This window comes from Pimephales promelas, chromosome 17, assembly GCF_988280905.1.
Source record: "Pimephales promelas chromosome 17, fPimPro1.hap1.1, whole genome shotgun sequence".
In the NCBI taxonomy this organism is placed as follows: Eukaryota; Metazoa; Chordata; class Actinopteri; order Cypriniformes; family Leuciscidae; genus Pimephales; species Pimephales promelas.
Window position 1 is genome coordinate 607,215 of NC_142785.1, and position 17,786 is coordinate 625,000.

Here is a 17,786-nt window from a genome sequence, read left to right on the forward strand (position 1 = left end):
AAAGCCTCACGAACACAAACACGGACACACAGATGACAGATTCTCACTCCACTGAACAGCAGGAACTTCACTAAACATCTGTTTACAACTGAGGCCTCGTTCCCAACACACTCACTCCTGTGCACAGCAGTCCTCACTGTGTGTTTGATGTGTGTGTGCAGGCGTGTGTTTTGCGTGTTTGGTGTGTTTTGCGTGTTTAATGTGTGTTTTGCGTGTGTGTTGTGTGTTTTGCGTGTGTTTGGTGTGTTTTGCGTGTGTTTGATGTGTGTTTTGCGTGTGTTTGATGTGTGTTTTGCGTGTTTGGTGTGTTTTGCGTGTTTAATGTGTGTTTTGCGTGTGTGTTGTGTGTTTTGCGTGTGTTTGGTGTGTTTTGCGTGTGTGTTGTGTGTTTTGCGTGTTTGATGTGTGTTTTGCGTGTGTTGTGTGTTTTGCGTGTGTTTGATGTGTGTTTTGCGTGTGTTTGGTGTGTTTTGTGTGTGTTTGATGTGTGTTTTGCGTGTGTTTGGTGTGTGTTTTGCGTGTGTTTGGTGTGTTTTGCGTGTGTTTGGTGTGTTTTGCGTGTGTTTTGCGTGTGTTTGATGTGTGTTTTGCGTGTTTGGTGTGTTTTGCGTGTTTAATGTGTGTTTTGCGTGTGTGTTGTGTGTTTTGCGTGTGTTTGGTGTGTTTTGCGTGTGTGTGTTGTGTGTTTTGCATGTGTTTGATGTGTGTTTTGCGTGTGTGTTGTGTGTTTTGCGTGTGTTTTGCGTATTTTGCGTGTGTTTGATGTGTGTTTTGCGTGTGTTTGGTGTGTTTTGCGTGTGTTTTGCGTGTGTTTGGTGTGTTTTGCGTGCGTTTGGTGTGTTTTGTGTGCGTTTGGTGTGTTGAGTGTGTGTTTGTCGTGTGTTGAGTGTGTGTTTGACGTGTGTTGAGTGTGTGTTTGACGTGTGTTTTGCGTGCGTTTGGTGTGTTGAGTGTGTTTGACGTGTGTTTGGTGTGTTGAGTGTGTGTTTGTCGTGTGTTTGGTGTGTGTTTGTCGTGTGTTGAGTGTGTGTTTGACGTGTGTTTGGTGTGTGCAGGCGGACAGAAAGGACGCTCAGGGCAGCGCTGGCGTGTCCGGCTTCGAGGTGCTGCTGCAGAAACAGCTGAAGGGGAAGCAGATGCAGAGAGAGATGGCCGAGTTCGTGCGGGAGAGGTAAACGTCAGATCGACTCGGCTGACACATGTGCACTGCCGTCCCACAGTTTTGGAGTGGATTTTTTAAGTTTTTCTGCTCACCAACTGGATTTATTTGGTTAGAAATGCACAAAAAAACAGTAATATTTTTAAATATTATGAAATCTGTTTTCTATGTGAATATTCAGTAAAGTGTAATTTATTCCTGTGATCAAAGCTGAATTTATCATCATTACTCCAGTCTTCAGTGTCACATGATCCTCCACAAATCACTCTAATATGAGGATCTGATGATCAAGCGTTTTTTCAGCATTCTTTGGGGAATGAACAGAACAGCATTTATCTGAAACAGAATCTTTTGTAACATTATAAATGTCTTTAATCAATTGAATTAGTATTGTAAAAGTAAAAGTATTGAATCTTTATTTCTTTTCCCCAATTCATAAAATAAGAAATCATACTGACCCCAAACTTGTTTAATGTTACAAAAGATTCTATTTCAGATAAATGCTGTTCTTTTGAACTTTCAATTCATCAAAAATGTAAATAAGTCTTCAACATTGATAATAATCATAAATCAGATCCTCATATTAGAGTGATTTGTGAAGGATCATGTGACTCTGAAGACTGGAGTAATGATGATAAATTCAGGAATAAATGACACTTTACTGTATATTCACACAGAGAACAGCAGATTTTTGATGTATTTTTAATCAAATAAATGCAGCTTTGAGCAGAAGAGACTCTTTTAAAAGCATTAAAACGTTAGACTGGTAGTGTGTGTGACAGGGATAAAGGCTAAAGCTAGTGTGTGTTTGACGGCAGGAGTGTTGTGTGTAAAGTGAGTTGCAGGGGTGTGTGTGTATGACAGTGGTCACTCACGGCTGAATACAAACCCTGTGGTTCTGGCAAATATTGCAGTATCGTGAGGGTTGTGATATCCTGATTGACAGATGTTTGTCCTCTCGCCTGGTTTCTGTTACTAAAAACAAAAACATAACAACGCAGCACATGCAACTTCCTGTGGCGCGTTTCCTGTGTTTCATTAATAGTATCTTTTTAATGAGGAGTAAAACGACTGTGTTTGCTTATTCCTGTCCTGCCGTCACAGTATCTGCAGTCTTGATCTTTACACTGAGGTTCATCTGTTAAACGGTTCGTTCACCCAAAACTGTTCAGTACTGACTCTCCCTCGTGTTGTTCAGACTTTCCTTCATCTTCTGAACACTAATGAAGATATTTGTGATTAAATCACTCCTCCATAAGCTTCTGTTGTAGTTGAAACTTGCCGGACCAGAAAAGTTATTAAAGACATCGTTAAAATAGTGTGAGTGACGACAGCGGCTCAACCTGAAGATTATCAAGACCAGAAGACTTTCTGTGCGCAACAAACAAACAAAAATAACGACTTAATTAACTATTCATGTTCTTCTTTGTGGGCCTCAAGTGAGTTCACGTGTTATAACAGCGCAGCGCTTCTGTACGTCACACACACGACTAGCGTCAGCCAATCGTGAGCCGACGTGTGATGTACAACTCAGAAGCGCTGCGCTGTTACACTACATGAACTCACTCAGATTGATGACAACAGCAGTGTGTGTGTGTGTGTGTGTGTCATTTAAGCAGTTCTGTGTAACACAACATTGATGCAGTGGTGTGTGTGTGTGTGTGTGTGTGTGTCATTTAAGCAGTTCTGTGTAACACAACATTGATGCAGTGGTGTGTGTGTGTGTGTGTGTGTGTGTGTGTGTGTGTGTGTGTGGACAGGATCAGGATCGAGGAGGAATACGCCAAGAGTCTGTCGAAGCTCTCTCAGATCCCACTAGCGGCGCAGGAGGAAGGGTACGTCCAAAACCACACACACACACACACACACACACACACACACACACACACACACACACACACCTCAGTGCTGTATGGCCTGACAGTGATGCTGCTGTGACTGACTTGAGCTGAAGATCATGCTTATAATATATAATGAATTATTCCTCTATTTATAAGTGTTACTGTTCTATAATATATTAATAAAGACTCATTAAACTGCATTATAAGAACAGTCACATTTATATTATTTTTATAATTCTCATAACTCGTGCATTTGTGTTTTCAATGCGCACGCTCATAATCCATCCCTTAATGAGTGTGTATAGATATATTTATAGAAGAGTAACACTTATAAACATGTATAAATGTGTGTGTGTGTGTGTGTGTAAATCAGTCTTTCAGGTTTTGTTATCAAGCGCTCAGCACATGTGCGAGTGTGTGTTCGGTCTGACAGAGAAGGCTGATTGTTTGACACACACAATGTCGAGTGTGTCACCGAGAGCCGCCCACACACACACACACACACACACACACACACTATGTTGTGGCTTGTAATGACCATTGTTTTTCCGGCCGGCTCGTACGCCTGCGCTCACAACCTCTGGATTATTCCAGAACTGAGTCAGATCACAGGTCGTGACCTCTGACATCACATGACCAGGAGATGATCGTGTGCAGTCAATGCTTGATAGCGAATAGCGTTTTAAACATATTACTGATCATTCTGCTGTCTGTCTATATAATATATATATAATGTTGCATATACAACTGTTTTGGGTCAGTAAGATTTAAAAAATAACAAAACAATACTTTTATTCATCACGGACGCATTCAATGGATCAGAAGTGACAGTAAAATCACTAATTCTTTAGTATGGGGAACATATTCACTGTTAACTATGATTTTTGACTCTTAATTACTGCTTATAAATAGTTAGTAATGTAGTTCTTAAGTTCAAATATTGTAGGATTAAAGGATGTAGAATATGATCATGCAGGATAAGGCATTAATATGTGCTAATAAACAGCCAATGTTCTAGTAATATGCATGATAATACAGTTGAGGACTGAAGACTGGAGTAATTACACTTATAATTATATTTCACTGTATTTTTGATTAAATAAACAGAGCTTTGGTGAGCAAATCTTACCGACCGATATATAAAAACACCCAATTTTAAGTAGATTATAAAATAGATAAGTACATTTCAAACTAGAAAGCAGTTTGCTGAACGAGTGGCTCCACTGGCACAGGAAATATAAAGATATATATTGAATGAAAAAGTCAAAATACTAAAATATACTTGTTTATGACAGCTATATTATATCAGTAAAGTATAATGCAGGTTTGGAGGACGGTATCAGACTTCAGGGGTGTTTACAGAACGATGTTCTCTGATTATTAGCGCTGAGAGAGAGTTTGAGTCTTGTAGAGTTTCGCTCCAGACGGAGAGCGGCTCACAGACATCCCAGGAATGATCATGAGCATAACTCCAGCTTTCATACGCAGCGGAGCTATGCCGACAAAACATTGATTACGTAAACTTTTCCAAAACAGCTTTAATATCACAGTCAGTTATACAAGTGCATTTTATACAAGTGTGTGTGTGTGTGTGTGCGCTGCCATTTTGAATTCTTTTAAAAGAGTCTCTCTGCTCACCAAAACTGCATTTATTTGATCAAAAACAAAAAAACAAACCCAGTAATATTGTGAAATATTATTCCAGTGTAAATCATCTGTTTTCCAGCATCATTACTCCAGTCTTCAGTGTCACATGACCCTTCAGAAATCACTCGAATATGAGGATCTGATGATCAACACCAGGGGCGCAACTACCCAGTTTCAGAGGGGTATGCAGCAACAATTTTAGCGCCCCCCCCCCCCCCCACCCACCCCCCCACAAAAAAAAAGGAAAAATAAATGTAATGTAAGTGTGCCGTGTAATAAGTGAGTAGGAAGAAATGAGAGCTAACAGAAAAAAATAAGTGCAAAATTGTCGTTTATTAACACAATGAAACTATAGCTACTCCACCTTGATGAACCCCCCCTAAGAAAACTATAAGCTCCATTGGAACAGCAATACCAGTGTTTCTCACAGGATTTTAGGTAAAACTGTGGGAGGTGGACCTCTGTTTCTCTAGGGGGGTTCGGGGGCATGCTCCCCCGTAAGAAAATTTTGTGTTCTGTAATGTTAAATTCAGCAATCTGGTGCACTTTGAGAGTTCAAAATTAAAAGCTCCAACCCATATTCAGGGTGCAAATTAAACAAAGAAAAATTTGAACCTCTTTTAGTTAGTGTCCGTCTACATTACACTACTACATAATAATAGTTATAATATTAATTCCATGATAGTAATAGCCATAAAGGCTATTGTAAAACAAATGCACAGAAAAATAAAGGAAACTTTCATAATTAGTTTTGCACTAATTTCTATATTTGAAAGATATAAGCGCATAAATGACATGTTTCATGGGCCAGTGTGTCAGAAAAAAAAAACTAAAGCTGACTTTTTTTGACCAATGCATTACACCAGCACAGCGCCGCCAGTTAAGCAAAAAAACAAAACAAAAAAAACAACAACAAACAAATGTATGAGTTTTGTGGGCCGTTAAGACAAATAAATTAAAAAAGGATAATGTATTGGCTGAAAAGCACGTCGGCCCAGCGGGAATCTCCCGGTAGTCCCGATGGCCACCGAGATATAGATAGCTTATGCCTGGATGTCACATTTTAAATCCTACCTGTTGGCTTTCAGCAATGCATGCAGTTGTTTAGCTGCTGTCGCATCCGTTGGCATGCCATCTCCTTTTCTCTCTTTCTTTTTCTATTTTTAGCCCCACAGCATTTTGTTTTATTCATCTTTTTCGACGACAACTCACTACTTGTACCTGCTCGCTCAGCGCTCACGGGCCACGGCGCCCCCGCCCGCTCGCGATATTACCCGCTCCCTTCTCCATGAGGGCGCCTACTCTAGCCTGGCTGTTAGTTCTCTAAAATTTTATATAACATGGAAGGAATGCAGAAATGATTTAGAAACGCACAACGGAAGCTACATATAGAAATACAATATAGCATATATATAATTGTTTTTTTTTTTTGTTTGTTTTTTTTTACCATCGCTTTGGCGCCCCCCATTGTGCTGCGCCCCTATGCGCCGCATATAGCGCATACCCACTTTTTGCGCCACTGATCAACACACACTTATTATGATTATTATCAGTGTTGAAAACTGTTGTGAAATTTTATGTTTCAATATTCAATAGAAAGTTAAAAAAAATCTGAAATATAATTTTTCTTTACATTAAACACTACCATTCAAAAGTTTGGGGTCGGTATGATGAATATTGGAAATAAACTTAAATGTTTATTCAGTAAAGATGCATTAAATTGATCAGTGACAGTAAAAACATTTATAATGTTACAAAAGAAAAGATTCTATTTTAAATGAATGCTGTTCTTTTGAACTTTCTATTAATTTTATACAAGTGTGTACAACTGTGTGTTGATCATCAGATCCTCATATTAGAGTGATTACTGAAGGATCATGTGACTCAGAAGACTGGAGTAATGATGATAAATTCAGGAATAAATGACACTTTACTGTATATTGACACTCTACACACACATGTACTGTATGTACCTCAGTTGTGTGATGTTGTATTCTCAGCACACTCGGCTCAGCCTGGGTTCAGCTGAAGAAAAGCCTGTCGGACGAGGCAGAAGTGCATCTCAAGTTCTCCTCTAAGGTAAAACTGAACACACACACACACACACACACACACACACTATCTCCTATCAGACCCGTTGAAGTGCAGTTTCTGTTCATGTGTGTTAACCCTATAGCCCACCCTACACACAGTTAGGGTGATATACACGTGACTTAAAGTGTGATATTGTCCGCACACCTCTTGCGTTTCGTTTGGTCAAACACCACAAGGTGTCACTGTGGCCTCAAAGCTTCAGCACTGCCAGTCTGAGCTCGATTGCTGATGTCTGAGTTAAAACACGCCCCCTCATTAGCATACGGAGAAAGAAATGTTGAAATAAATAAATGTAGAAATAAAAACATAAATACATAAATTAATGTGGAATTAAATAAAAGTGGAAATTAATAAATGAATAAATGTATAAATAATTAAATGTGCGAAAAATTATATATAAATCAGGAAATAAAAGTATAAATACTCATTTATTTATACTTTTTTCACATTTCTTTGTATGTTTATTTATGTATTTATTTATTTTTAATTAAGTCAGCATTGAATGGAATCCATAGAATTCCATAGAAACATTGGAAATGAATGAGAGTTTCCTCTAGTGGAAGCGTGTTTTTCTCACAGTTTTAGAGTAAAACGTGATTTTGAAAATATAGATTTCATAAAAAAAATGTTAAAGTATTTTTGTGCATTTTTAATAACAATACACTTAAAACTCTGTTACTTTTTAAAGTTCACTTTTTAAAACTTTTCTCACTCCAGCAATAATCTGCCGAGTTTGAGAAGAGATCAAACTTCAGTCTGTCGCTCTAAAGCGTTCAAGATTTACCAGTTTAAGCTGATAATTACATGTCCAGGTCTACGCTCAAAAAGTGAATAAATAGATTAGAAATACAGCATAAATATAAATTAGTATTAAAATAAAAAATATGAAATAAAAAAAAACATCAAACTAAAATATAGTACATTCATTTCATTTCATCTCTCTCTCTCTCTCTCTCTCTCTCTCTCTCTCTCTCTCTCTCTCTCTCTCTCTCTCTCTCACTCTCTCTCTCTCTCTCTCTCTCTCTCTCTCTCTCTCTCTCTGTGTGAAACCTCTTCAGCTCCAGAGCGAAGTGGAGAAACCTCTCCTGATATTTCGGGAGAACTTCAAGAAAGACATGAAGAAGTTTGACCACCACATGTGTGACCTGAGGAAGCAGCTGGCCGGCCGATACGCTGCGGTGGAGAAGGTATTACACCACCTGTGTGTGAGTGAGTGTGTGTGTGAAATGTGGCCATATTTAGACTCTTCTGAAGGTACAGGTTTCTCGTGCCGGATTAGAAGTCCTCCGTGGTTTTTTACGAAGGACTGTTCCTCGTGACCTTCTCGTGCAGCCGCTACCGAACGAAGCCCTTCAGCCGGCGCCACCTCTTAAAGGGACCTTCCCTTATCGGCAAACGCTATTGGTCCTCGCATGTCTTGTGATCAATGGCAGCGTGCCGACTTTGAATATTCACTTGCACATTTAGTACTAACTATACTGTTTACAAGTTGTAAATAAAGTAGAGATTATAAGAGTACGTTTTTATGGAAGCTTCTTTATGACACGGAATTAAAAAAGGTAATAGCCACGATATCACAATTCTGTTTTTATCGCATTACTGTTTTTTTATCGTAATTCTGACTTTATTTCTCGTAATTCTGACATTATTTTTTACGTAATTCTGCCTTTATTTCTCGTAAATCTGACTTTATTTTTCGTAATTCTGACTTTATTTCTCGCAATTCTGACTTTATTTTTCGCAAATCTGACTTTATTTTTCGTAATTCTGACTTTATTTTTCATAATTCTGACTTTATTTCTCTTAATTCTGACTTTATTTCTCGTAATTCTGACTTTATTTCTCTTAATTCTGACTTTATTTCTCGTAATTCTGACTTTATTTCTCTTAATTCTGACTTTATTTCTCTTAATTCTGACTTTATTTTTCGTAATTCTGACTTTATTTCTCTTAATTCTGACTTTATTTCTCGTAATTCTGACTTTATTTCTCGCAATTTTGACTTTATTTTTACGTAATTCTGCCTATATTTCTCGTAAATCTGACTTTATTTTTCGTAATTCTGACTTTATTTCTCGCAATTCTGACTTTATTTTTCGTAATTCTGACTTTATTTCTCGCAATTCTGACTTTATTTCTCTTAATTCTGACTTTATTTCTCGTAATTCTGACTTTATTTCTCTTAATTCTGACTTTATTTCTCGTAAATCTGACTTTATTTTTCGTAATTCTGACTTTATTTCTCGCAATTCTGACTTTATTTTTCGTAATTCTGACTTTATTTCTCGCAATTCGGACTTTATTTTTACGTAATTCTGACTTTATTTCTCTTAATTCTGACTTTATTTCTTGTAATTCTGACATTATTTTTACATAATTCTGCCTATATTTCTCGTAAATCTGACTTTATTTTTCGTAATTCTGACTTTATTTCTCGCAATTCTGACTTTATTTTTCGCAAATCTGACTTTATTTTTCGTAATTCTGACTTTATTTCTCTTAATTCGGACTTTATTTCTCGTAATTCTGACTTTATTTCTCGTAATTCTGACATTATTTTGACGTAATTCTGCTTATATTTCTCTTAAATCTGTCTTTATTTCTCGTAATTCTGACATTATTTTGACGTAATTCTGACTTTATTTCTCGCAATTCTGACTTTATTTTTCGTAATTTGGACTTTATTTCTCACAATTCTGACATCATTTTGACGTAATTCTGACTTTATTTCTCATAATTCTGCCTTTGTTTCTCGTAATTCTGACTTTATTTCTTGTAATTCTGACTTTATTTTTTGTTATCTGACTTTATTTCTCGTAATTCTGACTATTTCTTGTAATTATTTCTTATCACAATTCGAACTTTATTTTTCGTAATTCTGACTTCATTATTCACAATTCTGACCTTATCACTTGCCATTTCCTTTTAATTTTTATTCTGTGTTGGAAACAAGCTTCCACGTGTTTCACGATAAAACACAAATTGAATCTTTTATAATTAAAAATGTCAGATTTAACTCGGCGTGTTTCTGTGTGATGATCAGTGTTTTCAGCGTTTGACGTGAGCCGAGTGTTTTCATCTTCGACTGAAACAGCATAATGTAAAGAACGGATATGGATTGAATAGTCCAGATCGGAATATGCCACTGTTAGGAGGATATTGAATTATCAGGTTCATCTATCATCCGAAATGAATCAGGAAAGATATTTATCTGTGAAGTTCACCGTACAGCGACAGGTTTAATTTATTCAAGAGCGTCTGGATCTCGACGTGCGATGAACATCTGAAGATGGCGTATGAATAATACTGTTATATTCTTCCTGCTTTATAAGGCCCGTAAAGCGCTCTCGGATCGGCAGAAGGATCTAGAAGTGAAAACCCAGCAGCTGGAGATCAAGCTCAGCAGTAAAATGGAGGAGGACATCAAGAAAGCGCGCAGAAAATCCACACAAGCCGGTCAGTTTCTTCATCACAACACATCTGGCCAACCAATCACAGTGAAGAACACAACTGTCACATGACCCGCTTCCTTATATGAGGCCTTTACACTGCCATCCTGTCACTTAAAAACATTATTACCGTAATGCTTCATTGAAGAAAGTTAAGGTATGATCAGTTTAATTAAGTTTTGTGAACTTGACAATTCCACATTACTTAATTTTTTTGCTAAAGCATGAAGTTTATTAATAATTTAAGTTAGGGCAACTGATCCCTTTTTACAGTGTTTATCTTTGGAAAAATGTCGACAGTTTCACACACTATTTCTAAACTAGAATAAAGTGTATCCCGAGAGTGTTCAGGAAGTAGAAATCAAACACGGAGAGGAAAGTGTGTGTTTGCTGACGTCTAGTGTCGGACTGCGGTAGCGCTGCTATAGAGAAGTGTGTGATGCATGAATGTGATAACCTTGATGACTGTGTGTGTGTGATAACCTTGATGACTGTGTGTAACTCCTGCTCTGACCTCAGGAGACGAGCTGATGCGATGTGTCGACCTCTACAATCAGTCCCAGTCCAAGTGGTTTGAGGAGATGGTCACCAGCAGCCTGGTAAGACTGAGAAACACAAACACACACACACTGAACACACACACGTAAGGATGATTCTTCACACACTTCTAACTGTCCAATCAAGACGCATAATAGAGATTCTGTCAGATGATGATGTCATAATTGTGCGGGTTAGCGTTGGGTTTGGGGGTAATGGTTGGATTAGAGTTAAAGTTAACGATGTAAAATGTTACAAATGTTAAAGAGGACCCATGATTCAGTGTGTGTGATGTTGCTCCAGTTCTCCTCTACATCAGTGTCAGTGTCTCTGAACTCCTCGAGTTTCTCCCGGGGACACGTCACAATATTCCTCATTATAATAATTAATGCGCAGAATAAAGGGGCGGGGCCTGGTTGAGTTAGTTAGTAGTGTGTTAAACTGGCGGTTATGGAAAGGGGCGGGACATTTTACAAACATGGCGGGTTTTTAGCATAACGCCCGCCTCTGGTCCTGATTGGCTGAGCAGTGTCTCTTAGCTCCGCCCCCTTAAACACTGTAGTGTATCTGAGACTGGGAGAGTTCGGCTCGTGTAGTTCACTGTGATCAAGAGCTGAGATTCAGATATGATAATGAGCGTTCTGACCAATCAGAGCAGAGCGGCTCTCAGAGAGGCGGGGCTTAGCTTCGATGGAAGCGTTTCAGACGCTGAGAGGAAAGAGCTGAAGCTGCAGTGGAGATTATGAGGAAATCAGTGTTTCTGAGCTGGAATGATGTAAACCTGTTAGAGGAGACGCTAAAACAACATTAGGAACCTCTAAAATAGCAGAATAGGGGCACTTTAAAATGGAACAACATGTACATTTATACAAATATATATATATATACAGAAGTCAACATTTGAAGTGGATCAAAATTCATCAAAGTTATACATGAATTTTGAGCCCGTTCTTGTCTCAGGACAACTTTGATGAAGTTTTTAGATGCACTTGACATGTTGAGGAGTGTGTGTAATTGTAGAGTGTTGTGTGTTGGTCAGGAGCTGGAGCGTCTGGAGGTGGAGCGCGTGGAGATGATCCGACAACATCTGTGTCAGTACACAACACTACGCCACGAGACCGACATGTTCAACCAGAGCGTGAGTCCACACACACACACACACACTCACACACACTCATTCAGGAGGTCTAATGCAGATCAAGAGGAATAACCAGTGTAACTCATCACAAGTAACTTGAGTGACGTAATCAGATTACTTTTCTTAAAAAGTAGCTAAGTAATGCAATTATAGTTTGCATTAGTTACTGAGTAATGTAATATTGTAATGCATTTCTTTTCATTTTCCCCAACTAGTCGAGTCTCCTTCCTTTATCAGTATAGAGTTTCACAGCAGAACAGGAGATTACAGTCACAGCAGATCTAGAGTAAAGCTATTGTCCAGATAAAGTTACCGTAGTTTGATTGATTCACTTCTGTAATATTGACGGTTAATTTGATTGATTGTCATGTAATAACACTGTGGCGTTCCTCATCCAGACTGTAGAGCCGGTGGACAAACTCCTGCGGAGCGTCGATCCCGCCAGAGACCGAGAACTGTGGGTAAAAGAACACAAAACAGGAGCGCTGAGGCCGGTCGACATGGAGGTCTGAGGGGGAGAGAGAGAGAGAGAGACCCGGCGGCCGAGTTACAGCCTAAACAACAGGACGATCACGTCTCAAACCCAGCGGGAGATCGAGTGTAAATATCTCCAGGACTTCCCTCAGGAGAACCGATGTGTGTGTCACGATCTACTGATGCAATGAACATCGTCTGATCTGTTAGGAACACTGCTAATATATAAAAGCTGCTACTGATTTCACTCTGTGACTAATCAAAGCCATCGCTTCCAGTTGACATGAACTGCAGATCGAGATGATGCGCATGATGACAGATTCGAAACCGTGAGAATGGAGATTTGATGAGGATTAGGAACTGTACGGTGGGATTTCCCTGGACGGACGTGGAAGAGGAAGCGGATCCCGGAGTGGAGCGACTCATTAATCTCTGATGAATCGATACTTCTGACCTTTTTTAATAATAACTTTATGAATTATTCACAGTAAGACCAGAAACATGGATTAACAAGTGTTGATTTCAACCAACACTCGTTTCCACCACGGAATAAAACATAAAATATGATATAGCAATGTTTTATATCACAATTCTGACTTCTTTTCTTGTGATTCCGCCTTTAAAATGGCGAGTTATAAATTACAAGGAAAAAAAGTCCGAATTGTGTGGCAAAAACTCGAGATATAAAGTCAGAACTGTGAATTTATATCTTGAAATTCAGACTTTTTTACTCAGAATTGTGTTATAAACTTTTACAAGTTGTTGCAGTCAGAATTACAAGAAATAAATTCAGAATTACAAGAAATTAAAGTGAGAATTACAAGAAATAAAGTCAGAATTACAAGAAATAGTCAGAATTTCGAGATATAAAGTCAGAATTACAAGAAATAGTCAGAATTACAAGAAATTTAAAGTCAGAATTACAAGAAATAAAGTCAGAATTACAAGAAATAAAGTCAGAATTACAAGAAATAAATTCAGAATTACAAGAAATTAAAGTGAGAATTACAAGAAATAAAGTCAGAATTACAAGAAATAGTCAGAATTTCGAGATATAAAGTCAGAATTACAAGAAATAGTCAGAATTACAAGAAATTTAAAGTCAGAATTACAAGAAATAAAGTCAGAATTACAAGAAATAAAGTCAGAATTACAAGAAATAAAGTCAGAATTCCGAGATATAAAGTCAGAATTACAAGAAATAGTCAGAATTACAAGAAATTAAAGTCAGAATTACAAAGTCAGAATTACAAGAAATAAAGTCAGAATTCCGAGATATAAAGTCAGAATTACAAGAAATAGTCAGAATTACAAGAAATAGTCAGAATTACAAGAAATTAAAGTCAGAATTACAAGAAATAGTCAGAATTACAAGAAATTAGTCAGAATTACAAGAAATAAAGTCAGAATTTCGAGTTATAAAATCAGAATTGCAAAATAAAGTCAGAATTGTGTGGCAAAAACTTGAGATATAAAGTCAGAACTGTGAATGTGTCTCTTGAAATTCTGACTTTTTTACTCAGAATTGTGTTAATAAACTTTTACAAGTTGTTGCAGTCAGAATTACAAGAAATAAATGCATTCATAATTACAAGAAATAAAGTCCGAATTTCGAGATATAAAGTCAGAATTACAAAAAATAAAGTCAGAATTTTGAGATATAAAGTCCAAATGCGAAATAAAGTAAGAATTACAAGAGATAGTCAGAATGGCGAGAAATAATGTCAACAAAATTTTTCTTTTGCCTATTTATTTGGAGGAAGCAATTTTGGATATTACAGAAGTCAAGGTCAAACTCTCAGCATATCTATATCTGTAGATTAATATCCACACTGGTTCACATCTCTCAATGAACAAACACACAATCACACCAGGACTTTATCTTCTGTTCAGATTTACAGAAGTCTCAGACACTCATTAGTATAGTTTCCCCAAACGATCCGTATATAGTCAGAGACACAGATAATATATGGACATAATTCTGCTCAATACTTATTTTTATACCAAATCAATTAACAACTTTTGTAAATGATCTTCAAGTGGTTGAAACTGGATCTCCATTACTGACGCTCTCTTAAACACACGCGTGAATGAAGAACTGCTGAATATCATCCAGTTATTGTCTTCTGTAATATAAATGATGTTAAATGTAATGTTTTACTAAATAAGATTTATAGTCTGCTATATTTATGTAGCTAGCTGTCATCAGTTGGTATCTCAATAATACAAAACTAACGCAAACATGACGCTATTGAGCAAGGAAATAATAAAGTATATATACTGTATATCCATTCAATGCATTTCTCATTTTTTGATGCGTATCCTGCTCATGTAAACTAATGAACCTGATGTTACTGAAGACTCAGATCTAATCGATCATCAGTTTCTTCATCGAGTTCAAGTATTTGGGAATGAGAGAGTTGAGGGACTCGTCGTCATCTGTGACCTTCTGACCTCTGCCCTCTGACCCCACTGACCCAGGTGACCTCACCAGCGCTGGATAGGGTGTGCTGTAACCCTGAGAGACGAGAGAGTAGAGCGTTACACTCACTCACTCACACACACACACACCAATGTTAATTTCGTTAACGAAAACTATGACGAAAAATGTTCGTTGACGACCTTTTTTTCCCTGACTAAGACAAGACGATGAGAGACGACACCCACGTCATTAAACGATCAATGTGACGATATCAACACATGCAATATCGTTGACGAAAAAAGACAAGACTGAAATGTTTTTAAAACAATTAAAACTTGACAAAACCACTTGTTTATGTCAAATAAAGGAGACGACAACACATTGCCTGTTTTACGAGCGTTCATGTTTACGGTTGCCAGATTTCAAAACATAAAACCCCCAGTCAGAGCTTTTCCATTAAAAGAACACGATTTTTAGCCGGTCATTTCAATAGTATCTGGCAAGAAATAAAGTCAGAATTTCAAGAAATAAAGTCAGAATTTCAAGAAATAAAGTCAGAATTACAAGAAATAAAGTCAGAATTACAAGAAATAAAGTCAGAATTTCAAGAAATAGTCAGAATTACAAGAAATAGTCAGAATTACAAGAAATTAAAGTCAGAATTACAAGATAAAGTCAGAATTACAATAAATTAGTCAGAATTACAATAAATAAAGTCAGAATTTCAAGAAATAAAGTCAGAATTACAAGAAATAAAGTCAGAATTACAAGAAGTTAAAGTCAGAATTACAAGAAATAGTCAGAATTTCAAGATATAAAGTCAGAATTGTGAATTTATATCTTGAAATTCCGACTTTTTTACTCAGAATTGTGTTATAAACTTTTACAAGTTGTTGCAGTCATAATTACAAGAAATTACAAGAAATAAAGTCAGAATTTCGAAACAAAGTCAGAATTACAAGAAATAAAGTCAGAATTTCGAGATATAAAGTCAGAATTACAAGAAATAGTCAGAATTACAAGAAATTAAAGTCAGAATTACAAGATAAAGTCAGAATTACAATAAATTAGTCAGAATTACAATAAATAAAGTCAGAATTTCAAGAAATAAAGTCAGAATTACAAGAAATAAAGTCAGAATTACAAGAAGTTAAAGTCAGAATTACAAGAAATAGTCAGAATTTCAAGATATAAAGTCAGAATTGTGAATTTATATCTTGAAATTCCGACTTTTTTACTCAGAATTGTGTTATAAACTTTTACAAGTTGTTGCAGTCATAATTACAAGAAATTACAAGAAATAAAGTCAGAATTTCGAAACAAAGTCAGAATTACAAGAAATAAAGTCAGAATTTCGAGATGTAAAGTCAGAATTACAAAAAATAAAGTCAGAATTTTGAGATATAAAGTCTCTCATAAAACCCCCAGTCAGAGCTTTTCCGTTAAAAGAACACGATTTTTAGCCGGTCATTTCAATAGTATCTGGCAACCACGCGAATTGCAATGCGCACACCCTCTCTCTACATTTGAGATTTTCTACTTTAAGGGTCATTCAGTCGGTGTTTGTTCTGTTACAAGCTGCTCGAGCTGTTTGTGCGACTACATTTGCAATCAAAACGCAGGCTGACATCCAGCAGTGTTTTAATGTTGATCTTATTATACGAGCAAGAATGCAATGCGCACACACTCACGGATGAGTAGCCCTTCCCGAAGCTCCCGCTCCTCTTGCTCCTGATCTTCGTGAGTGCAGACTCTGCGATGTCGGCTCGCTCTTCTGCGTCGTCGAGCTCGTGAACCGTCTTCCTGTATTTCACCAGGTGAACATTCGCCTGCTCCTCCTATTCCGGGACACACACTTCAGATTAAACTTCGGTTACTGCTGGTTACGTTCTCCTCCCGGTCTCGGGGTCAGGAGGGGAGGTAACAAAGAAAAACAAAACATGACCAAAAAAAGTAACAGTGCTGGTTTATGCTGGAAAGACTCACTACTCCTCCTGGCTTTGCAGGAAGTTTGTGGGTCCATCAGCTTAAAGGAGTAGTTCACTTTTGAAAAAACTTTTGCTGATAATTTACTCGCCCCCATGTCATCCAAGATGTCCATGTCTTTCTTTCCTCAGTGGAAAAGAAATTTAGGTTTTTGATGAAAACATTCCAGGATTTTTCTCCATATAATGGACTTCAATGGGGACCAAACGGTTCAAGGTCCAAAAGACAGTTAATAACAGTTTCAGATGCAGCTTTAAACGACACCAGACGATGAATAAGGGTCTTATCATGCGAAACGATCGGTTATTTCAAAACTTATTCCAAAAATGTAACTTTTCTAAGGACAAATGCTAGCCTTGCTCTATTCTGTGAGGCGCGTTTGTAACGTCACGTAATACGTAATTACGTTCAAAAGGTCACGGGCGACATAACCGGAAGTACAGAATCAAAATCGTCCGACATCGTTGTTTTACCTTTTAATTCCTTTTTTGTAAACGGCGTTTGAGTTAGTTTGCACGTTCAACCTATGCGTTCAACTTGTAAACACTCCGGCTACGTCGCCCGTGACCTTTTGAACGTAATTACGTAATACGTGACGTTACAAACGCGCCTCACAGAATAGAGCAAGGCTAGCATTTGTCCTTAGAAAAGTTACATTTTTGGAATAAGCATTGAAATAACCGATCGTTTCGCATGATAAGACCCTTATTCATCGTCTGGTGTCGTTTAAAGCTGCATCTGAAACTGTTATTAACTGTCTTTTGGATCTTGAACCGTTTGGTCCCCATTGAAGTCCATTATATGGAGAAAAATCCTGGAATGTTTTCATCAAAAACCTTAATTTCTTTTCGGACTGAAGAAAGAAAGACATGGACATCTTGGATGACACGGGGGCGAGTAAATTATCAGCAAAAGATTTTTCAAAAGTGAACTACTCCTTTAAGTAGAATGAGGCGCCAGTGAAGCGTGTGTGTCCACACCAGCACTGACCAGCACAGGTAACAGGCAGAGTCGTACCGCCTCCTCCACTTGTCTCTTG

The 17,786-nt window shown here is 37.4% G+C and overlaps 2 protein-coding genes across 7 annotated transcripts in view; one reads left to right on the forward strand and one right to left on the reverse strand.

The window, feature by feature from the left end:
• The window catches only part of gas7b (growth arrest specific 7b), a 38,271-nt gene extending 23,647 nt beyond the window's left edge, over positions 1-14,624 (forward strand). For both annotated transcript variants that reach the window (XM_039653807.2, XM_039653809.2), the window contains 8 exons: positions 1,056-1,171; positions 2,920-2,994; positions 6,648-6,726; positions 7,800-7,928; positions 10,074-10,197; positions 10,710-10,789; positions 11,767-11,865; positions 12,264-14,624. In XM_039653807.2, coding sequence (XP_039509741.2) covers positions 1,056-1,171; positions 2,920-2,994; positions 6,648-6,726; positions 7,800-7,928; positions 10,074-10,197; positions 10,710-10,789; positions 11,767-11,865; positions 12,264-12,377 — 816 coding nt within the window. In that variant the 3' untranslated portion in view covers positions 12,378-14,624. The remainder of the gene's footprint in view (positions 1-1,055; positions 1,172-2,919; positions 2,995-6,647; positions 6,727-7,799; positions 7,929-10,073; positions 10,198-10,709; positions 10,790-11,766; positions 11,866-12,263) is intronic.
• LOC120464401 (putative uncharacterized protein MYH16) overlaps positions 13,865-17,786 on the reverse strand; it is a 58,402-nt gene continuing 54,480 nt past the window's right edge. For 4 of the 5 annotated variants that reach the window (XM_039653874.2, XM_089121736.1, XM_039653878.2 and 1 more), the window contains 3 exons: positions 17,765-17,786; positions 16,447-16,599; positions 13,865-14,857 (listed from right to left, as the gene is read on the reverse strand). The exon at positions 17,765-17,786 is cut by the window's right edge and continues 179 nt beyond it. In XM_039653874.2, coding sequence (XP_039509808.2) covers positions 14,708-14,857; positions 16,447-16,599; positions 17,765-17,786 — 325 coding nt within the window. In that variant the 3' untranslated portion in view covers positions 13,865-14,707. The remainder of the gene's footprint in view (positions 14,858-16,446; positions 16,600-17,764) is intronic. The other variant, XM_039653876.2, reaches the window with a different exon arrangement.